Source organism: Chiloscyllium punctatum, chromosome 16 (assembly GCF_047496795.1).
Source record: "Chiloscyllium punctatum isolate Juve2018m chromosome 16, sChiPun1.3, whole genome shotgun sequence".
In the NCBI taxonomy this organism is placed as follows: domain Eukaryota; kingdom Metazoa; phylum Chordata; class Chondrichthyes; order Orectolobiformes; family Hemiscylliidae; genus Chiloscyllium; species Chiloscyllium punctatum.
This window is the reverse complement of record NC_092754.1, coordinates 2,452,305-2,476,630: the sequence shown is the minus strand read 5'-3', so window position 1 is coordinate 2,476,630 and position 24,326 is coordinate 2,452,305. Positions and strand designations below refer to the sequence as shown.

Below are 24,326 nucleotides of genomic sequence, written 5' to 3'. Positions count from 1 at the left end.
GTCTGCAAGGGTTTCCTACAGGAGCAATAAACACTGTTTACATTTACAGCTAGCCATTTAATGGTCCCTAATTTTATCTTGTTAATAGACAATAGACAATAGACAATAGACAATAGATGCAGGAGTAGGCCATTCTGCCCTTCGAGCCTGCACCGCCATTCAATATGATCATGGCTGATCATTCCTAATTAGTATCCTGTTCCAGCCTTATCTCCATACCCCTTGACTCCACTATCTTTAAGAGCTCTATCCAATTCTTTCTTAAAAGAATCCAGAGACTGGGCCTCCACTGCCCTCTGGGGCAGAGCATTCCACACAGCCACCACTCTCTGTGTGAAGTAGTTTCTCCTCATCTCTGTCCTAAATGGTCTACCCCGTATTTTTAAGTTGTGTCCTCTGGTTCGGCACTCCCCCATCAACGGAAATATGTTCCCTCCTGCCAGAGTGTCCAATCCTTTCATAAGCCTATACGTTTCAATCAGATCCCCTCTCAGTCTTCTAAACTCAAGGGTATACAAGCCCAGTCGCTTCAGTCTTTCCGTGTAAGGCAATCCTGCCATTCCAGGAATTGACCTCGTGAACCTACGCTGCACTCCCTCAATAGCCAGAATAGCTGAGTAATAAAGTTCAGAAAGGTGCTGTGCCCAACGGCTGATCAGGAGATTAGGTTAGTCCTTATCTGGTGGAACAGAGATACTCCCGTGGCTACAGATCAGTATCGAGCACTCTGCGTTTCCATTCCTCAGCTCAGTTCACCATAGGTTTTGTTTGGTCAAATGTGTGTTTGGGTTCAGGCTTGGCCTTGATTGGTTCTATGCAGTCAACCAGGGCAATGATACACTGAAGCTGAGGTCCTACTCAGTAGGAATGGGATCACAACTCAGTAAAAGAGTTAACAGCTCCACAAAAAGCAGAGCAAACATTGCAGGAGAAACGTGATGAGAGAGCCGTTTTACAAAAATAAGACCATAAGATGCAGAAGTCTTTAGGCCATTTGGCCCATCGAGTCTGCTCCGCCATTTGATCATGGTTGATGTTTCTCAACCCTATTCTCCTGTCTTCTCTCCATAACCTTTGATCCCCTTAACAATCAAAAACATATCTATCTCTGTCTTAAATACACTCAATGATTTGGCCTCAATAGCCTTCAGTGGTAACGAGCTCTACAGATTCACAACCCTCTCGCTGATGAAATACTTCCTCATCTCAGTTCTAGAGAGTTGTCCCTTCACTCTGAGGCTATGCCCTCAGGTCCTAGTCTCTCCTACCAGTGGAAACAACATCTTCATGTTTACTCTATCCAGGTCTCTCAAGTTTCAATTAGACCCTCCCTCATCCTTCTAAACTTCATCAAGTACAGACCCAGAGTCCTCAACCGTTCTTCATATAACAGGCCCTTCACCCCCAGGATCATTCTTGTAAACCTCCCCTGGACCTCTCATGCTATGAAGATATTAAACTCTTTGAATTCAGTGAAAAGTTTGAAGGAATGAATCATTCGATAATACGTGAGTGTTGGGAATGTAAGGCTGTACCCACATTGTGAATTACAGTACATTCATCCTAACTACTGCTCAAACGCCACTTTCCTTAGGTACAGGAGCCCAAAACTGCTCACAATATTCTAAATACAGTCTGACCAGAGCCTTCTCCAGCCTCAGCAGTACATCTCTGCTCTTGTATACGAACCCTTTTGAAATGAAGGCTAACATTGCATTTGCCTTCCTAATTACCAACTGAACCTGCAAGTTAACTCTAAGAGAATCCTGAACTATGACTCTCAAGCTTCTTTGTCCTTCAGATTTCCAAAACACTTCCCCATTTAGAAAATAGGCTAACCTTTATTCTTCCTACCAAAATTTGTAATCTCACACTTTGTCACTGTACTCCATCTGCCATTTCTTTGCCCATTTGCCAACCATGTCCAAGTCTTTCTGCAGCCTCCCCACCTCCCCATCACTATCTGTCTCTCCATCTGTCTTTGTTTCAGCTGCAAACTTAGCAACAGTGCCCTCAGTTCCTTTACCCAGATTATTAACATAGAATGTGAAGAGTGTGATCTCAACACAGAGCCCTGTGGAACTCCACTACTCACTGGCTGCCATCCTGATAAAGACCCCTTTATCCCCACTCTCTGCTTTCTGCCAGTTAGCCAATCCTCCATCCATGCCAGTACCTTGCCCCTAACACAATGGGCTCTTATCTTATTTAGAAGCTTCCTGTGTGGCACCTTGCCAAAGGCCTTCTGGAAATCCAAATCAATCTGTTCACTGGCTGCCCTTTGTCTAACTTGTTTGTTACCTCCTCAAAGAATTCTAACAGATTTGACAGGCATGACTGCCACTTGACAAAGCTGTGCTGACTCAGCCTTATTGTACTATGCACTTCCAAGTACTCCACAATCTCATCCTTCATGAGACTTTCAAATCTTATGGAGGTCAGGCCATCCGACCCATAATTTCCTGTCTCTGCCTCCCTCTCTTATTAACAGGGGTATTATGTTAGCTACTTTCCAGTCCTCTGGCACCCTGTTTGATACTAGTGATCCCTGAAAGATCACCACCAATGCCTCTACAGTCTCCTCAGCTATCTCTTTTAGAACTGTGTGATGCAGTCCATCTGGTCTACATGATTAATCCACCTTCAGACCTTTCACCTTCCCTAGCAGCTTCTCTTTATTGATGGCCATTGCACCCACCTCTGCCCCCTGACTGTCTTGAAGTTCTGATATGCTGCTGGTGTTTTCCACTGTGAAAACTGATGCAAAGTAGCTAATCAGTTTCCCTATTTTTGATTCCTGTTACTACTTCTCCAGCCTCATCTACCAACAGACCAATATCCACTCCTGCCTCTCTCTTCCCTTATAGATATCTTTTAAAAAACTCTTGCAAACATCTTTTATATTCCAGTTAGCTTATTCTCATATTTCATCTACTTCCTCTTTATTACTTTTTTACTCTCTGGTGATTTTTAAGGGCTTCCCAAGGCTTTTTCTTTTATTTTTATGTTGTTCTTAACTTCTGTTGTTACCCATGGTTGCCTCGTCCTCTCCTGTTCCTTCTTCCTTGGGATGAATTTCTGCTGTGCCTCCCGAATTACCCCAGAACCCCTTGCAGCTCCACTCTCTTTCCCTGCTGTGCCTCCCGAATTACCCCAGAACCCCTTGCAGCTCCACCCTCTTTCCTGCTGTGCCTCCCGAATTACCCCAGAACCCCTTGCAGCTCCACCCTCTTTCCTGCTGTGCCTCCCGAATTACCCCAGAACCCCTTGCAGCTCCACCCTCTTTCCTGCTGTGCCTCCCGAATTACCCCAGAACCCCTTGCAGCTCCACCCTCTTTCCCTGCTAAGCTACTCTTCCAAGCAACTCTGGCCAGCTCCTCCCTCATGTCTTGGTAGTTACCTTTACTGAACTGTTATACTGTTATATCTGATTTAGTCTTTTCTCAAATTGCAGGGTGAATTCTATCATACTATGGTCACTGCCTCCTAGAGGTTCCTTCCTCTTAAGCTCCCTAACCAAGTCTGCCTCATTACACATAGACTTGGAATGCCATATGGCAGCTTGACAGGACATTGATGAGGCTATTTTCAGAATACTGCGTACAATTCTGGTTGCCCTTCTATAGGAAGTTGTTGAACTTGAGAGGGTGCATAAAAGGTTTACAAGAACGTTTTCTGGGTTGGAGGGTTTGGGTTATAGGGAGAGGCTGAATAAGATGGGACTATTTTCCCTAAAATGTCAGAGGCTGAGGGGTGACCTTATAGAGGTTTATAAAATCATGAAGGGCATGGTCAGGGTGAATAGACAAAGTCTTTTCCCTAGGGTGGGGGAGTCCAAAACTAAGGCGCATAGGCTTGAGGTGAGAGAGGAAAGATTTTAAAAAGGATCTGGGGGGTAAGGTTTTCACACAGAGGGTAGTGTAATGAGCTGCCAGAGGAAGTGATGGAGGCTGGTGAAATTACAACACTGAAAAGGCATTTGGATAGGGATATCATTAGGAAGGGTTTAGACGAATATGGGCCAAATGCCGGCAAATGAGACTAGGTCAGATTGGGATGTCTGGTCAGTGCATATGAGTGGCACCGAAGGGTCTGATTCCATGCTGTATGCCCATAATTGCCTGTTCCGATGTGGGCTCTACCACAAGCTGCTCCAAAAACCATCTTGTAGACATTCCACAAATTCCTTTTGAGATCCACCACCAGCCAGATTTTCTTAATCCACCTCCATATTGAAGATCCCCCCCACCTCCCGATTACACACCATTTCTAACTCCTGATTTTATTTTCTTGCCCACATCCTGACCAGTACTAGGAGGCCTGGACACAACCCCCATCAGGGTCTTCTCTTTTGCAGTTCAACTCTATGCACACAGATTCTACACCTTCCAACTCGATATTACTTCTTGCTATCGAGTTAATTTCATTTTTCACTCATAAAGCAATCTTGGCCCCTTGGCTGTCATCTCAATAGGACGTGTCTCCTTAGGTATTTAATTCCCAGACCTGATCCCATTGCAGCCACATCTGTGATACCCACAACATTATACCTAATAATGTCCATCTGCACTACCAGCTCATTTACCTTATTTTATATACTGTCTATAATTGGAATTGTTTCAATAACATGTTCTGAATTTTAAATATTCTCAACTATAATGTAATATAAAATTATTTCCTCCTTCATCCCAACTTATTAACCCTCACATATCATTAGGAAGGGTTTAGACAAATATGGGCCAAATGGTGGCAAATGGGACTAGGTCAGATTGGGATGGGTAGCACAGAGGCACAGTGGTTAGCATTGCTGCCTCACAGCGCCAAAGACTCGGGTTCAATTCCCATATCAGGCAACTGTCTACGTGGAGTTTGCACATTCTCCCAGTGTCTGCGTGGGTTTTCTCTGGGTGGTCCCACAGTCCAAAAATGTGCACGGTAGGTGAATTGGCTATGCAAAATTGTCCATAGTGTTAGGTGAAGGGGTAAATGTTAGTGTTAGATGAATGGGTTTGGGTGGGTTGCTCTTCGGAGGATTGGTGTGGACTTGTTGGGCCGAAGGGCCTGTTTCCACACTGTAAGTAATCTAATCTCACACCTTTATTAATGGACTGTCAGAGACTCAGGCAGCATCAGAGTTACTCCTGAATTTACCGGACCATATGTGTACTTAAATAATACCTTCCAAAACAATTTTCATTCTCTGTCGGCAGAGAGTAAAACTTGTACTTCGTAGTTAGGGAATAGAAGGCACTGCCTGAAAATGTGGTGGAGGCAGATTGAATCGAAGCATTCAAGAGGGCATTGGAAAATTATTGAATAGAAATAGTGGGTAGGGATACAGGGGAAAGTCAGGAGATTGACAGCAGGTAACAGAACTGGCGCAGGTACAATGGGCTGAAAGGTCTCTTTCGGTGTTGTAACATTTCTGTGATTAATAATGAGGAGTCACTCTGTGGTGGTAGAGGTAATTCTGGATAATGGGTATGTGATAGTGGAACAAATTAATATTCAATAAGTCAGTCTGACTTCACAATGACACAGAATACTTAAATGAATCTAGACACAGAATTTAACAATGGTGCCTGTTTTATTTCCAGCATGGGCTTATTAATACATACAGCAAAACCAGAATGGATTTATTTCAACATTCATGCCATTTAGCTTTTCATTCCATGACATCACCACCAATCTAGCCCCTTCAAACAGAAATGCTGGCATTGTTAAACGCTGCAGGAACAGACCAAAGGTACAACTTAACTCAGCATCAATTTCTGAAGCAAGGAACTGAAAGGATGGAGTTTAAGAATGATAAAATGAATCAGTAACTACATCAGATTATGTTTGAAAGCTGTACAATGGCAGTAACATTAATTGAGCATTTTTAACAATGTTGGCAGAATACCGTTGCCATTTATTTACAAAACCAGGAGAGGAAACTGGAACAGTGTTTTGTTGAAATACTTTGCTTGTTCCACGGATGACTAAGGTGTTCCCATTTGCTGAAGCTTCCTGGGTTTATGTTACTGAGTTCTACTACATTGGAATATTGCTTACTTTTGCTCTCTCCCTCCCTCCTCTCAAGATCCATGTTGTATAGTTGGGGGTGTTCCCTCCACTCTCTTCTGGTTCGTGCAAACAAACAGACTTCTTTTTGAGACTAAACAGTCAATACAAACGTACAATCTAGAGGAGATGGTTGAAAACAATGCTGAACATGGTCGTACAGCTTGGTGTGACATCCTCTGTAGTTGTACAGTTGCCACTGGATGAATAGTAGCCAATTAGTTAAGGAGACAGAGAGACCAGGAAGTATTCCAGTCAAAATCAGCAGCTTCAAGAGAAAATGTGTTAATTATATAACTATTTAAAAAAAAATGGAAACCCAAATGTAAATAGTGCAAAAGTGTGGCAGAAATTGTGTGGGGGAACTATCGGATTACAGTTACATCATGGGCATCCACATTTAAGTCAGTTTTGGCTGGGTAAACAACCTTGAGGTTCCCTTCTGCATCCACAACCCGCACTTGTCTCACAATCAGTTCAGGACTGGTCATCTTAATCACTGTCAGATCCACAGTCTCTGCTTGGTCTTCAGTCACTTCAGTCTCATCATCAGATACAGACTCTTGCTCCTTGTTTTCAAAGGTGAACTTGTTCAGTTCTGCCATTCGCTGTTATTAAAACAAGAATATGTCATGGCTAATATCTGTCAGCACATGGCAGATGTATAATGTTTCAATAAATCTACTAACCATTCCAAACTGTTCACAGATATGGAAATATTTAACCAAGCAAAACAAGAAACACACAAACAAGGTTGGGATTTTTTGCACATAACTTTTCAGTATGGTCTACACTATATACATAGAATGTATTAAAAAAATCAATTGATCACAACATGAAACACTATGGAATCTTATTTTATCATTTCCCTTTTAATAGGGACATTAAAGTCAATAAAGCGAAGTCCTAAGATCACACTGGTTGTACTTAGCCTTGACTGAATGAGCTTATGGCATGTTGGATGGTAAAACTGAGATTTTCGGGAAAGCAACAGTAACAGAGCTGTCAGTGTCTCACTGACTTACATTTATACATTTTTAACTGGATTGCTCACGATCAGTGACATGAGCACTGCAGCATGACCACAAACGGATCCCTTTTCTTACACCTGTCATAGTGGAGACAGATTTTGCAGTCTCCAGAAATGAATATTAGCTGGGAATCTTAGTCTTTTAAATTAATAAAATAGTCTCAATATTCCAAAACATGGTGAACTTAGGGCAGGGTTTGTCTATCATTCCAAAGATCCTGAGGAAAGAAAACAATGAAAACTGGGAGAGAATAGAATCTATTGTTGCTTCACATGATCACCTGCTTTTAAAGGAAACATTCAGAATTTTGGATCTTGATTGCTTTGCACCCCCCCCCCCCTCCCAATTCAGGGTAATAATGTATACAATTCAACCAACTCAGGAGCAAATTGAGACTCAGATATTCAGAAAACAGGCATATTCATTAGGAAAAGGAAAGGATAGTCAGAAATGATGCATGCAATGGGACTGAACAAAGCAGGGAATAGTTTTAGAGAACTGACAAATACTGTGGAAGCAAAGACTCCTCTCTATTTTGTAAAGATCATGCTTTTTCCAAAAGTCAGTTTGCCAGTGGGTGTTAGTCATGAGTTTAACATTCTACCAATGGAGCTGGGAAATCTTGCTGGTTGAATAGTCTGTCCCTGTTTCTTGACTAATTTCCAAAGCCCAGGGAATCCAGGTAGAGGCTGACTAGAGTTAGTAGTGAAGCTACCCACTTCATATCCAGTCAGAACCATCCGTTCTGTTAGGACACTAGCTTATAGGATAATCTGAAGTCAAATGGGAAGAACCAGAGTCCCCAGTGACAGGATGATATTTCCAGGACCCACAATTATTTATAGTATATATTAGTGACTTGGATGAGGAAAGTAAATGTACTGTCGCCAAGTTTGTGAATGACACAAAAATAGGTGAGAAAGCAAATGGTGTGGATGACACAAATGGTGTGGAGAAGGATACAGACACCATTATGTAATATTTGGCAAATGGAATATAATGTGAGAAAATGTAAGGCAGGAAGATTAGAGGAGCTGAATATTATTGAAATGGAGAAAGGCTACAGGAAGCTATAGCACAGAGCAACTTGAGAGTCCTTGTCTACAAATCTCAGAAAGCTAGCATCCAAGTTCAGCAGGTAAACAGAAGGCAAATGGAATGTTGGTCTTTACTTCAAAAGGGACCATGTATAAAATAGGGAAGCCTTGCTCAAATTATTATAAGGCACTAACAGACCCACAGCTGAGATACTGTGAAGAGTTTTGGGCCCCTTATCTAAGGAAAGATAGACGAGCATTGGAAGCAATAGAGAGAATGTTCATTAGGTTGGATCCAGGTAAGGAAGCACTGTCTTATGTGGAGAGATTCAACAGATTGGGCCTGTACTCATTGGAGTTTGGAAGAATGAGTGATGACCTTATTGAAGCATATAAGATTCGTAGGGAGACTTGACAGGGGAGACATGGAGAGGTTGTTTTCCCCATTGGGAGAGTCTAAAACCAGAGAACATCACCTCAGAAAATGGGATTGCTCATTTAAGTCTGAGTTGAGGAGGAATTTCTTGTCTCTAAGTGTAGGGAACCTGTGATATTTTTACTGCACCGGGGTCTTTTCTCTAGGGTGGGAGGAATTCAAAACTAGGGGGAATATTTTTAAAGTGAGAGGAGAAAGATTTAAAAGGGACCTCAGAGGCAATGCTTTCACACAGAAGGTGGTGCATATGTGGAATACCCTGCCAGAGGAAGTGGTAGATGCAGGTACACTGATAACATTTAAGAGAGCTTTGGACAAATACATGAATCGAAAATGTTTAGAGAGATATGGGCCAAATGCAGGCAAGTGGAACTAGTTTAGTTTGGGAAACTTGGTTGGCGTAAATGAGTTGGACCAAAGGATCTGTTTCCATGCTGTATGACTTTATTAAATAAATTACAAAGTTTGTGTTAGTCAATCGTCCAAGACATGCTACACATAGCAGCCAATGCACTATTTTCCAAGAGAATGTTTCCTCAGGCCCCAGTTTCTCTCAAGTGGTTTATTTATATAAAAGGAATGAGAGGATAATCCCATGTACAGGTTTGTACTGTCAGATGTTGAGAAAATAAACTGCTTTTATTCTATTGTTCATATGCACAGTGCTCAGTACAAACTAATGCATAAGATAACGCAAGTGCCTCTTACAACGGTCTGAATTTGCAGCTAGGGGAGGCAGTGGTGCAGTCGTAATCCAGAACCCCGCAGTGTTCAGGGTACGTCGGTTCATATCTTACCATGGCAGATGGAGAAATCTGAATTCAGTTTTTTAAAAATCTTATATTAAGAAAGGGCCAGCCTAATGATGACCATGTTACCAAAATCAAGACAAAAACCTGTTTTACTGAAGAGAATCTGCTGTCCTTACCCTGCCTGATTTATACGTGACTCTAGACTCCCAGTAATCTCGTTGACTCTTACAATTGTCCTCTGTGCAATCATAACATGATAGAATCTGTACAGTGTGGAAGCAGGCCATGCGGCCCATCTGGTCCACACTGATCCTCCGAAGGGCAGTTCACCCAGACACATTCTCATACCCTATCCCTGAAACCCTGCATTGCCCATGACTAACCCACCTGGCTAGCACAAGCCTGAACACTATAGGTAATTTGGCATGGCCAATCCATCCTAATCTGCACATCTTTGGACTGTGGGAGGAAACCGGAGCACCCGGAGGAAACCAACAGACACAGGGAGAATGCGCTAACTCCACACAGACAGTTGCCCAAGGCTGGAACTGAATATGGGTCCTTGGTGCTGTGAGACAGCAGTGCTAACCACTGAGCTGCCTATCAGGAATGGGCAGTAAATACCGCCCAATGATAGCCATTCCCAAGTTTAAACCCCTTCTTACCAGGCATGCAGTCACTTTCCATAAGTGTAAAAAAAAGAGAAACTGATTGTTTATTTTAGCGGAAACGGAACTACTATTTTAGAAAGTATAATTGAACTGGTGTAAAGGAAATTATTACAATAAAACATCTAAAGAAGGATTGATACATTATTGATTATTCAACTTTAGTTTTCAGTCTCTTTTGTCCAGTAATATAATTAATGGAGTTTGCTGTCCAGTTGTTTATATTCATGAATGATCTTCCTACAAAAGGAGACCACACAAAATATTTCATCTAAGTTCTTGCTAACAGAATTTCATTTACGGAAAAAGGTAAGGAAGGGAGAGGGCATAGGTTTAGTGTGAATGGGGAAAGATTTAAAAGGGACCTAAGGGGTAACTTTCTCACGCAGAGGATGGTGCATTAATGGGAATGAGCTGCCAGAGGAAGTGGAGAAGGCTGTACATTACAACATTTAAAAGACATCTGGATGGGGACATGATTAGGAAGGGCTTACAGGGATATGGGCCAAATGCTGGCAAATGGGATTAGATTAATTTAGGATATCTGGTCAGCATGGAGGAGTTGGACTGAAGGGTGTGTTTTCGTGCTGTACATCTCTATGACTCTAATTTATAAACAAAACTAAACAATAAATGATCAAGTTTTATTTTGGAGAAGAGTTCTGAAGTGATTAGGTGGAATGGAACACTTTACCATTTGGAGTCCATAAGAACATGAGGTTCTAGGAGCAGAATTTGGCCATTTGGCCCATGAGTCTGCTCCATCACTTAATCATGGTCATCACCATTACCTTTGTCAAGCTTTTCTAGATCAGGTATAACAAGTCCAGAGAGAGGAAAATATACACCAAGTCCAATTTGCTATGTTATACTAATTCAAATGATTCCAACTCCTGCACCACAATTGTTTATGACCTGTCTGAGAGGAGCTGCTAAATTGCCAAGTTACAGACAGTCATATGTTAGGAGCAAGTGGTCATCAGGCACTGGGACTGATACTGCCAAAGTCACACAATGAAAGATGGCAGGGAGGAGAGCGTTACACCCAGTCATCACTAGACTCAAAGTCAGCTCCTTGAGTTAAAAAGGCAGTCAGTGAATCATCCAAAACCACTGCCACCTTCAAATTTAACAAGTTTCTTTCTGAAGCCTTCTGAAGAACTGCTGTCTGAATCAATTGAAATCTTTTATCACTGAAATTTTTCCTCTCAGCTGGCATGTCACATCAGCAAAGACAATTAACAACTACCAAATTGCAAAATCATGGTGAGATTTTACTAAAAACTATAATCAGTGGATGTTCAAATGTAGCCGGTGCTCTGGTCAGCCTGAAGTGATTTCATGCTCATCTCCTTGGGTACATCTCAACCACAAGAAGGACTGATGCTGCAGTTCTGGTATCTTTGTGGCATGAATCTAAATCTGACTTTGGATTAAAGAGAGTTAAATTTCCTGGAGGAAGTAGCAGCATTTCAGTTTAGTTCATACTCAGGTTTAAAGGCTATCAAGTATATCACTGCAAAGTGGTTCAGGCTTTGTATCAATATCAAACAGGTAAAGCATTATATTACCAGACATTAATCACTCCTACCATGCATAAACTGTCCCTAAAAAAGCTGTGAAACACATCGGCTTTTCACTTTAATGTTCCTAATATAGAACAATGCAATATATAATTTTTAGAGACTCACCCTTCATTACTACATGCTATTCCTGGTTAACAGAGCATGTTGGTATAATGCTTACATAATGGTACAAGCTACCCTTAGATAATGTGATTGAACAAAGGCTTTTTATAATTCAAAACCTGGATACAATACAGATTATCAACAGATTAAAACTACAATACAGGGGTTGAATTCCGTGCTGTAATAAAGCTGTCCAGCATTATGTGATGGAGGACTGCTTATTAGAGGAGCTACTGAAATTTAAGCACTAAGCATTTTTGGTTGTTCATTATGAGATAGTTAATATATGGTAATAATTTTACAAGGAAGATACAAGTCTACACTACAGTTCAAACTCTCAATGAAAACTAGAAATTTATCTCTTTTATTCACTTGTGGAATGTGGATGTCACTGCTTGGGCCAGCATTTATTGCCCATCCCTAGTTGCCCCTTGAAAAGGTGGGGGTGAGCTGCCTTCTAAACCACTGCAGTCCATGTGCTGGAGGTAGATCCACAAGTTCCAGGATTTTGACTCAGCAATAGTGAAGGAAAGTAGATTTATTTCCAAGTTGGGATGGTAAGTGGCTTGGAGGGGAACATGAAGCTGGTGGCATTCCCATGTATTTGCTGCCCTTGTTCTTCTAGATGGAAGTGGTTGCAAGTTGGAAGGTGCTTTCTAAGGATCTTTGGTGAATTCCTGCAATGCACTTTGAATATAGTATACACTACCTCTACTAAGCGTTGGTGGTGAAGAGACTGGATGTTTGTGAATGTGGTGCCAATCAAGTAGACTGGTTTGTCCTGGGGATCATTCAAGCTTCTTGAGTGTTGTTGGAGCTGCACCCGTCCGGTATTCCATCACACTCCTGACTTATGGTTTGTAGATGATTGACAGGCTTTGGAGAGTCAGGAGGTGAGTGACTCATTGCAGTATTCCTAGTCTATGATCTGCTCTTATAGCCACTGTATTTATATAGCTGGTTTAGTTCAGTTTCTGGTGAATGGTAAACCCCAGGATGTTAATAACGGGAGATTCAATAATGGTAGCACCATTGAACACCAAGGGGCAACGATTAGATTCTTTCTTATTTCAGATGATCATTGCCTCGCATTTGTGTGGCATAAATGTTACTTGTCATTTTTCAGATCAAGCCTGGATAATGTCCAGGTTTGCTGTATTTGGACATGGACAGCTTCAGTATCTGCGGAGTTGTGAATGGTATCGATCATTGCACAATTTTTGACAAACATCCCTACTTCTGACCTTATGCTGGAGGGAAGGTCAATGATGAAGCAGCTGAAGGTGGTTGGGCCTAGGACATAACCCTGAGGAACTCCTGCAGAGATATTCTGGAGCTGAGATGACTGATCTCCACCAACCACAACTATCCTTGTGTGTCAGGTATGATTCCAAGCAGTGGAGAGTTTGACCTGATGCCCACTGATTCCAGTTTTGCGAGGACTCCTTGATGTCACACACAGTCAATGCAGCCTTGATATCAAGGGCTGCCCCTCTCCTCTCCCCTCTGGAATTCAGCTCTTTTGTCCATGTTTGAACCAAGGCTGTAATGAAGTCAGTAGCTAAGTAGCCCTGGCAGAACCCAAACTGGGCATCACTGAGCAGGTTATTGCTGAGCAGGTGCTGCTTGATAGCACTGTTTATGACATCTCCATTATTTTACTGATGGGGCAATTATTGACTGCTTTGTGTGTGCAGGACAAACCTGGGCAACTTTCCACATTGTTGGGTAAATGCCAGTGTTATAACTGTACTGGAAGAGCTTGGCCAAGGGAACGGCAAGTTCTGGAGCACAAGCTTTCAGTACTATTGCTGGAATCTTATCAGGGCCCACTGGTTTTGCAGTGTCCAGTGCCTCCAGCCAAACCTTGATGTCACATGGAGTGAATCAAATTAGCTGGAGACCGGTATTTGTGATGCTGGGGACCACTGGAGGAGGCCAAGATAGACCATCCACTCAGCACTTCTGGCTGAGGATTATTGTGAACACTTCAGCCTTTGAATGTGCTGCAAAACAATGGACTCGCAAAGGGAGAGAGACTGGGGAAAGCCCACCCATTCACTGCTTCTGAAAAGTTGCAACCTTTCTACAAAATCACTCATTCAGACAAGAGGCTGGGGAATACCAGGCTGTCCGTAAACCAGGATTTTTAAAAAAAACCGCAAATAAGACTAGACAAAACAAACAAGTGGATTACTCAACAACAAAACTGACTATGCACAGGGACTAAATTTTAAGGCAAATATTGAAACAGCACAGAGCAAAATCTCCTGAAATAAGTTATGACAAAGGATAGTACAGATTCAATAAGCAGTTGAAAACGTCCCTTGACCACATGGCTAACATTTGAGTAAGGGTAATTAAACTAAACATGTAACCAGTAGCTACAGCACAAAAAAACCCAAAACAAAAGTATCAATGGCTACATACAAATCCAGGAGGTTTCGAGTTACTCACCACAATCAAACGGTCCATCACATTTTTACAGGTCTGTAGGTTTGTGGAACTGGTTACTTCCAAGAACAGCTGACTGGTGGTTTTTCTAATCTAAAGACAAAAGAAAGTATTGTAGAGCAACATTAAAAATAAAACAGTACAACAGGGAAATAAATGTCTTGAGGGAAGTTCTCAGACCCAAACGTTAATCCATGTTTGTTGTCTTTTTTTTAAAACAGATGCTGATTGTGTTGCTGTGATTTTCCAACATTTATATTTTTTTGTTTGGAAAAATAAAGTCAGTATCAATCACATACCTACAGAAAATAGAAACCTCAAAACGGCTGCTTCTTTACTCTAAAAGCATTGAATAGTGCAGAAATGTGTTTACACATGCTCTTTCAGAAACATGACTTGCATTAGTAAAGGCCTTTTTACAATATCAGGACATCCCAAAGTGCTTTACAATCAATGAAATATTTTTGAATTTACTCACTGTTGTACTGCAGTAAACACACCAGCCCCAATCTGTAAGCACCCACAAATAGCAATGTAATAAGCATCAAATAATCTGCTTTAGTGATACTGACTGGGGGATAAATACAGTTCAGGACACTGGGCTAGCTTCACTGCCCTTTTTCAAAGTAGTGCCTTTGATACGTCAACCTAACTGACAGTGCCTCGGTTTAATATCACATCCAAAAGGCAGCACCTCTAACAGTGCAGCACTATCTCAGTACTGACTAAGGCATCAGCTTTGAATTTGCTGTTGAATTCCTGGACCGAGAATTGAACCCGCTATTTCTGACTCAAAGGTGAACATGCTACCAAGTGAATTATGGCCGAGACTAAATATTTAGACAAATATTCCATAAATTCAAGTATGTTACAACAGGATATTTTTCTTGGCTGTCCCAATAATTTATCATGAACACAGAATGAACCAGAAAGGTGGGGAAGGAGCCAAGTTTAATTACTGTGACAATAAATTAATCCATCCCCAGAGGGTGGTGATAGAACAAAAATAGATTTCACTGCCTAAATAGTGATAGAATTGATCATCTTTTAGTCAGGTTTCCTACTCACGATTATCATGTTGCAGTTCCCCTTGGAGGGGAACGTGTGTGGCTTTTTGATGAAGACAACAAATGAGCTCAAATACAATGCATCACCAAACTCTTTAAGGAGCAGGTATGAGGGATCACTCTATTCAGGCACCATACAGTGACTGAAATCAGTTAACCTGTTGTACAGTGTGGATACACTGTCTTCAGGAATGTCTTCATTCCATTCCATTAAAAACTGCGAGGAACAGCAGCAAGTCAGTACCTTCATCAGTACCTTCTAAAGTCAGCAATAAGTTAACATCTTCACAACTGAACATAAAACAACCTTTGTGTTTCATTACTTTGTTTGTGCCAACCACATTAAGCGGCATTAAGCATTTGGGAACAGAACACTTCTCGTGTGCCAAAATTGAGGACCACCAGTAAGGCGCAGCACAATCAGCCATGATCACAGGAGAAAATTCCAACCGTGTCAGTGCGAAACCTCTTCATTTCCTACATTGGTCATCTCTCAGAGTACAAGCACAATATTGACAGAGTAATTTTCCTGTGTTTTCATGATGGTCGCAGTTTAACAGTGGATCCCCATGAACAGGGAGGTGGAAGCCTCTGAATAAGTGACTAACCGAGTGGGAACAGCCAGGTCAGTTTTATTACATCAATTGTGACCAGAGTGGTGACCAGCTTATTGATTATCTCTCCCTGCTTGTCCCTCTCCGATATCAACACTTTGGTCAGCACCAGACCTGAAACAACATGTGTAGGAAATGAGTTGTTGTGTTGGAGACATTGCCAGTCATTTGGCCTGGAATATTTCTGCACAAGTGAAAGCAGACAATCTTCCAGACATAGAGCTTTCTGAAGAAAAGGATAGTCTCTAACTGGTATCGGAGAGCTGCCAGAACTCTGAGCTTTGCCTCAGCAACTTCCTCTTCATTCACTCCTAATGCCTGATAAAGATGACGTTTTTGGAGTACACATCACTACATTATACATCCACTAGTAGTGTCAGAACTGGGGAAAGGACATGAAGATCTTCAAGTTGCCATTTTCCAAATTTTTTAATTCTACTTTGAAAGTGACATCGGGACTGCTCTATGGTGATATGGGTTGTGGTATTGTTGATATAATTGCTCTTTTCCTTAGTTTGGTTACACACAGCAATCATAGTTACTTCCAATGACCATTAGGACAATAAAAAATATCGAGCATTGAGTAGTACAATTGTGCCATTACTCCAGTGCCATCTAAACTGATTAAAACTGTACAAAATCATTTCATTAAAGCTCCCTAAAAAGCTAACACATAGAGATTTATCAGATTAGATTTGGACTCTAGACCCATCTAATCTAATATCTAATCCATAGCTCACTGATGGCTAAACATATTCTCAACTTCATGACAAGTCTACGCACAAGAACAATGAAGTGTAATAAATGAGAAAAATCAATCTCACTTTGCTTACCATGTGTGACTTGTCAAAATTTTTCTGATGTTTCTGGAATGGAAACGCAACTATGACTCATCTTTGACCTCTTGCAAGGAACTATGGCTAATTGTTAACTTACCTTTGTTTTGTCACTGTTTGTGATTGGTGGGAATGATATTACATGATCCTCTGCATCGACTAAACAAGGAAAATTTTCTTTCCCGTTAAGTAACTGGAGATACCTGGAAGAGAGAGAGATACTGGAATACATAGGCTTGTTGACTAATCTGTGATCAGGATATTATTTATTGTACATCATACTGAATGCATGCACACTATAATGGTGCAATTCTACTTTAAAGTCTCTACTTCTTAATAATACTTTAAAATTATCTTCTAAAATGCTGTCAATTTATCATTACATATTTTATGCGGTACAATTTATGTCAAAGTCTATGACTTGTTAATGGCTACTACTATTTTAACATTCTTTAAACACTTAAATTCTATCAGGAATTCTAAGCAAAAGAATTCGCTGATGACAGGATGAATTCAAATTGTAATGTTCTTCATCATCCAATTGCTTGCCAATACTGAACAATGGATTTTATGATTTAACATTTACTGTTAAATGTGATCCAATTAACTTCCCTGATAAAATAACTTTAAGGCAAGAATCAACTCATAGAGTCATACAGATGTACAGTACGGAAACAGACCCTTCGGTCCAACCCGTCCATGCCGACCAGATATCCCAACTCAATCTAGTCCCACCTGCCAGCACCCGGCCCATATCCCTCCAAACCCTTCCTATTCATATACCCATCCAAATGCCTTTTAAATGTTGCAATTGTACCAGCCTCCATCACTTCCTCTGGCAGCTCATTCCATACACGTACCACCCTCTGTGTGAAAAAGTTGCCCCTTAGGTCCCTTACATCTTTCCCCTCTCACCCTAAACCTTCTGGTACTGGACTCCCCCACTCTAGGGAAAAGACTTTGTCTATTTACCCTATCCATGCCTCTCATGATTTTATAAACCTCTCTGAGGTTACCCCTCAGCCTCTGATGCTCCAGGGAAAACAGCCCCAGCCTGTTCAGCCTCTCCTTAAATCCTCCAACCCTGGCAACATCCTTGTAAATCCCTTTCTGAACCCTTTCAGGTTTCACAACATCTTTCTGATAGGAAGGAGACTAGAATTGCACGCAATATTCCAACAGTGACCTAACCGATGCCCTGTACAGCCACAACATGACCTCCCAACTGCTGTACTCAATACTCTGACCAATAAAGGAAAGCATACCAAACGCCTTCTTCATGATCCTATCTATCTGCGACTCCACTTTCAAGGAGCTATGAACCTGCACTCCAAGGTCTCTTTGTTCAGCAACACTCCCTAGAACCTTACCATTAAGTGTATAAGTCCTGCTGAGATTTGCTTTCCCAAAATGCAGCTCTTCACATTTACCTGAATTAAACTCCATCTGCCACTCCTCAGCCCATTGACCCATCTGATCAAGATCCCATTGTAACCTGACGTAACCTTCTTCGCTGTCGACTATACCTCTAATTTTGGTGTCCTCTGCAAACTTACTAACTATACCTCATGCTCACATCCAAATCATTTATATAATTATGAAAAGTATTGGACCCAGCACCGATCCTTGTGGCACTCCACTGGTCACAGGCCTCCAGTTTGAAAAACAACTCCCCACCACCACCATCTGTCTTCTACCTTTGAGCCAGTTCCGTATCCAAATGGCTAGTTCTCCCTGTATTCCATGAGATCTAACCTTGCTAATCAGTCTCCCATGGGGAACCTTGTCAAATGCCTTACTGAAGTCCATATAGATCACATCTACTGCTCTGCCCCCATCAATCCTCTTTGTTACTTCTTGAAACAAATTAATCAATTTTGTGAGACATGATTTCCCACACACAAAGCCATGTTGACTATCCCTAATCAGTCCTTGCCTTTCCAAATACATGTAAATCCTGTCCCTCAAGGTTCCCTCCAACAACTTGCCCACCACCGACATCAGGCTCACTGGTCTATGGTTCCTTGGCTTGTCCTTACCAACTTTCTTAAACAGTGGGACCACGTTAGCAAACCTCCAGTCTTCCGGCACCTCACCTGTGACTATCGGTGATACAAATATCTCAGTTAAGGGGCCCAGGAATCACTTCCCTAGCTTCCCACTGAGTTCTCGGGTACACCTGATCAGGTCCTGGGGATTTATCCACTTTTATACATTTGATCCAATTCCTTTACAAAAGCCATGATTCAATTTGCCTTCACTACTCTCACTGTCAGGGAACACATTTTAGATCCTAACTGCTTGCTGCTTGTCTTCACGTTACAGTTGCTTTTCATCATAATACCATAAACCTGTTCCTTGATTTTTGATCCTTTCACCAATGTTTTATCTCATTTACCCAGTCCAGACCTATCATGATTCTGAATATCTCTTTCAAAATTCCTTTTTGACCTTGTCTCCTCAAGGTGAATATTCGCAATTTCTCCAATCCTTCTTTGCAATGAAAGCCCTCAACCCTGGAACCATCTCCGTAACTCTTTTCTGCACCCTCCCTAATGCTTTCACAGCTGTCCGAAACACTACCTAACCAAAATGGCACACTGTACTCCAGTTCAGACCAAACCAATGTTTTGCATTAAGTTTAACACAACCTGGGTGCTTTTGTACTCTACACCCCATTGATAAAACCCAGGATGTCAGATGCTTTATTAACCTGTTGATTATCTATTCACATATATGCACCCAGATCTCTTTGGTCTTATACACTTTAGAGTTGTACCCTTTATTTTAAATTGGTTTTCCATGCTCTTTCTGCCAAAATAAATCATTTCACATGGCACAACTTTAAATTTCATCTGCTATTTGTCCATCTACTCCAACATCCCATCTGTCCTTTTAAAGCTCTATACTAACTAACTTCCTTATGATTCACATTGCATCCACATTTTGTACGCTTGAAGACTTTGAAATGATACCCTGTACATGAATGTTTATGTCATTAATTATGATATTGTAACACTTATAAATTGAAGATATGTGTGTTTTCATTATGTTGAAGGGACAGTCAAATTGTTCAAGATATTGGTGTCTAAGCCCTAACCCTGGGTAATACCATCAGAAAATGGCAATTAATTTGTCTAAGTGAATCTACTAGCATTCTCGATTTCAATGAATTTAGAAAACAGTTTGCAGCCTCAAGTATTTAAAGTCTCAGAGTATTACAGCATAGAAAGAGCCAATCATGTCCATGTCAGCCATAAAACACCTATCTACTCTAATCCCATTTTCCACACCTGGTCCATATCTTTGCATAATATGGCACTTCATATAAAAAAAATTACATTTTTAAAAAATGCTGTAATGGTTTCTGCCTCTACCATCCTTTCCAGATGCCCACCATACTCTGGGTGAAAGAAATTCTCCTCAAAACCTTCTGCTCTTTTAAATTTTAAATCTATGCCCCCTGGTAAATGACCTCTCCACTAAGGGGAACAGTTTATTCCCATTTATTTTATCTAAGCCACTCAATTAGTTCCTCCCCTCAGCATTCTCTGCTCCAATGAAAATAACCCTGGCCTATCTGCTCTCTCTCTATGTCACTGAACTGCTCCATACCAGGCAACATCCCAGTGAGTCTCCTCTGCAGCCTCTCTAGTACAATTACACCCTTCCTATGTAAAAAACAAAAAAAAACTGTGCATGCTGTAAATCAGAAACAAAAACAGAAATTACTGGAAAAGCTATTTCAACCCGAAACGTTAACTCTCGTTTCTTTCCACGGATGCTGCCTGACCTGCTTAGCTTTTCCAGCAATTTCTATTTTTGTTTCACGTCCTTCCTGTAGTATGGCGACTAGAACTGCACACAGTACTCCAACTGTGGTCTAACAATGTCCTATATAGCACCACCATAATCTTCCAGCTCTTGTATTCCATGCATCACCAAATAAAGGCAAATATTTTAATTTATTTATTATTATTTATTTATCCAGTCATTAATTTTGTCATATACAATAAGGAATTTCTAGGTTCAATAGCAATTTTGTCCTGATAAACTTTCATACTGAGTGCTACAACTGACCTCAGCCTTCAGGAAGAGGGAATTTCTGTCCCTAAATAGCCCTAACAAGCCACCACTGAAAGATTATACACTTGAATATCTTCTAGGATTAGACATGGTTTCCAATAGGTTCCTATTTCTCTGAAGGACCTGATGGTGTATTGCACCCTATGGGATAGGAGCTGAACTGGAATTACTGCCCTCAGAAGAGCAAAAACGGAAAGTTCATTTGGCAGAGTTGATCAGTGTTACTTTCCAAAGTCCTGCTGTGCTTCAGATCCATCTCAAGGAGGTTGCTGCTATTAGCTCAAGTGAAAAGTTAGCAGCTGTGCAGTTATATTGGTGTATTTTAGTACACTGTAAAAAGAACAACGAGCCTGTATCACAATTAACAAAATGTGCAACTAACTTATGAAGGCCAGAAACGTTCTGACGCTTTTTCTGTTTGCGTTGCTCATCAGCTTCCATCTGTAATCGCCGTACCAGGTCTGCTGCCTTTATCTCTTTCCTTCCAAGTGGTGTAATCTAAAAGTACAAACAGAATTACTCAGTTATTGAGTGTCTTCATAAAGCTGGACCGTGATTAGCGGTTAAACTGAATGGAGTACTGCCTTGAGCACTTCAGCATAAAGAAAGGTCACAGGCGTGATGAAGTCTTTCATTTCATTTTTAGTGACATTAACTGAACGTAACAGGACAATAAGGTATAGCAGCAGAGTAGGCCATTCGGTCCATTAAATCTGCTCCACCATTCAATGAGATCATGACTGATTTGATCATCCTCAACTCCACTTTCTTGCGTTTTCCCATAACCTTTGATTCCCTTCCTGATTAGAAATCTTACCTGAGCCTTGAATATACTTAATGACCCTGCCTTGATAGCACTGTGTGGTAAAGAATTTTACTGATTCACTGCCCTGAATGAAGGAGTTCCACCTTAGCTCTTACATATACAAATCCTTACTCTGAGATGGTGCCCTCTGGTCCTAGTCTTTCCCACAAGAGGAAACAACCTTTCTGCATGTAACTTGTCAACTCTTTTAAGAGTTTTGAACATTTCACTGAGGTCTCCTCTCATTTTTCTAACATTCTAATAAGTACAGGCCCAATCTACACAACCCCTCTTCACAAACGATCCTGCACACCCAACTGAACACACAGCTAATGCTCAGAAGGACCATTTCCAAACACAAATGTGTTCGTGCTGATTTTTCTACCTGCTTTAACCTTCCGATAGTTGGTTTATTTAGAAACATAGAAAAATGCAGGCTGTAGGTTATTGGGCTAATGCTGTACAATTCAACAGGATCCCACTTTCACTCCCCATGCCTTTTGATCATTTTAGCCCTAAACATGTTTTGGACTCAATGGCTCTCTGTGGTAAATGATCCCTCAGCCTCACCATTATCAGTCCTAAACAGCTAACCTTCTTATCCTCAGACTGTGACGCTGTAGTTTTGGACTCCCCATTCATCAGGAACATCATTCCTGCACTTTGTACAAGTATGAATTGTGCTTTACTCTCTTCCATGGAAAGGGCACAATGAGTTAAGAAAAACAGATTTACAATTTGCTTTTTAAGAACTTCATTTTTGGAATGGATCAGATTTTCAGCAAATGGAGTGAAAGGTGGTTAGCTTGAACAGAGGGCAAGCCCATTCTAAAGAAACCAGCTCAAAAACTTGTTTTACCTAACAAGTTGCAGCACTGAATAGCAATGATTGCATTCCTCAGCATTCATGCTCAACCCTCTAAAATACACAGCCTTAAAAAAACACATAAATCGAAATCCTCGGGACAGGCCCCGACACTCTCCACTCAGAGATAATTGTTGTTTTTCACTTTCTATTGTTGCATTATTCCTGGCTGTGCCTTCAGTTGCCGAGGCTCCAAGCTCTGGAATTTCCCCTTAAATCTCTCTGCCTCTCCACCTTCACTTCTTCAAACAAGTCAATAAAGCTGCTCAAGTGTGATCTTCCCTTTCAAACCCATGCTCACCACTGTGTTACATTTTCAGTTTTTGGATGTGTTTTGTGTAAGAATTCCATTATCTTTCCAACCAGGGTTACAAGAATTGGATGACAGTGCATTGCTGTTATCCTTTTTGCTTTTTTAGAAACAGCTCCTTGATTATTTGTTTGGTGTATCTTCACACTCTAGTCTGGAGTGGACAATGGTGTGTGGGTGTTCCAAGGATTTTATAGCTGATTAATAATCTCCTTTGAGTCAGGTGAATGTTTTGACAGTCATAGAATCCCTACAGTGTGGAAGCAGGCCATTTGGCCCATCAAATCCATGCCGACCCTGCAAAGAGCATCCCACCCAAACCCACCAGTTACCCTATCCCTGTAACCCTGCATTTCGTTTGGCTAATCCACCTAACCCACACATCCCTGGACACTGGGGACTACAGCATAACCAATCCACCTAACCCACACATCCCTGGATACTGGGGACTACAGCATAGCCAATCCACCTAACCCACACATCTTTGGGCCATGGAAGGAAATCCACGCAGACACAGGGGGCATGTGCAAACTCCAAACAGACAGATGCTGGAGGCTAGGATTGAACCTAGGTCCCTAACGCTGTGAGGAAGCAGTGCAAACCACTGAGCCACCGTCCTGCCCCAATTTCTACATGGTCTTAGAGTGGGACATGAATCTGGAGCTTTCTGGCTCAGAGATCAGACCTTTTATTTTCTTCACTCATGTGATGCGGGCGTTGCTGGCTGGACTAGCATTTTATTGCTGTCCCTAATTGCCCTCGAGAAGGTGATGGTGCGCTGCCTTTTGCAACTGCTGCAGTACACCTGCTGTAGAATTAGAATTATTGTCACATGCAATCACATGAGTATAGTGAAATGTTTACAAGTCATCACTTACGGTGCCATCTTACGTACAAAGGTGCCTGGGTACAGATTCTAAAATACAAATCCTAAGGAAAATATTAGAAAAATACAGAAATTAACAAACAGTGAAATTCACAACTAATCTTGGAGGAACTGTTGGTCGAATTTCATAGCGCAGGATCAGAAAAGTTAATTGTTTTAAGTCTGTCCAAGACAAAGGCTGCAGTAGTGAGTATAATGGATTCTTTCTTGATCATATGTTTTTGAAGATAAGTCTCTTGATTAAACTTAAAATATAAGCCATAGCTATTAATTTAACCTGGGGCAGTGTTTGTAGAGGAATAAGATGGTGTTATTTTCTGGGTCTGTAGATTGTGAAGGAGCAAAAATGGCCTTTGCAGTGAGATGTGCTTCTTGTCAGATGCGGGAGTTTAAAGAGAGTTTAAGGGTTACTGCAGATTATATCTGCCATAAATGCTGTTGGATGCAAATCTTATCAGATCAAGTGGATCAGTTGGAGAGACAGTTAGAAGCGATGAGGAATTTGCAACAGCAACAGTATGTGATGGATGGCAGTTACAGGAAGTGGGGAAAGTCTCAGACACAGTCACATAGATGGGTTAACTCCAGGAAGGGTAAGAGAGGTAGGCAGCTAGTGCAGGAGTCTTTTATGGATATACCCATTTCAAACAGGTATGCTGTTTTGGAAAATGTAGGGGGTGAATGGATTCTCAGGGAAACGTAGCAAGAACTGCCAAGTTTCTGGTATT

At 41.3% G+C, this 24,326-nt stretch overlaps 1 protein-coding gene across 1 annotated transcript in view; it reads right to left on the bottom strand.

The window, feature by feature from the left end:
- Positions 1–5,568: 5,568 nt before the first annotated feature.
- The window catches only part of lrrc47 (leucine rich repeat containing 47), a 37,378-nt gene continuing 18,620 nt past the window's right edge, over positions 5,569–24,326 (bottom strand). The window contains exons 4-7 of the mRNA XM_072585981.1: positions 21,115–21,230; positions 16,747–16,849; positions 14,133–14,222; positions 5,569–6,671 (exon numbers count right to left, since the gene is read on the bottom strand). Coding sequence (XP_072442082.1) covers positions 6,429–6,671; positions 14,133–14,222; positions 16,747–16,849; positions 21,115–21,230 — 552 coding nt within the window. The 3' untranslated portion in view covers positions 5,569–6,428. The remainder of the gene's footprint in view (positions 6,672–14,132; positions 14,223–16,746; positions 16,850–21,114; positions 21,231–24,326) is intronic.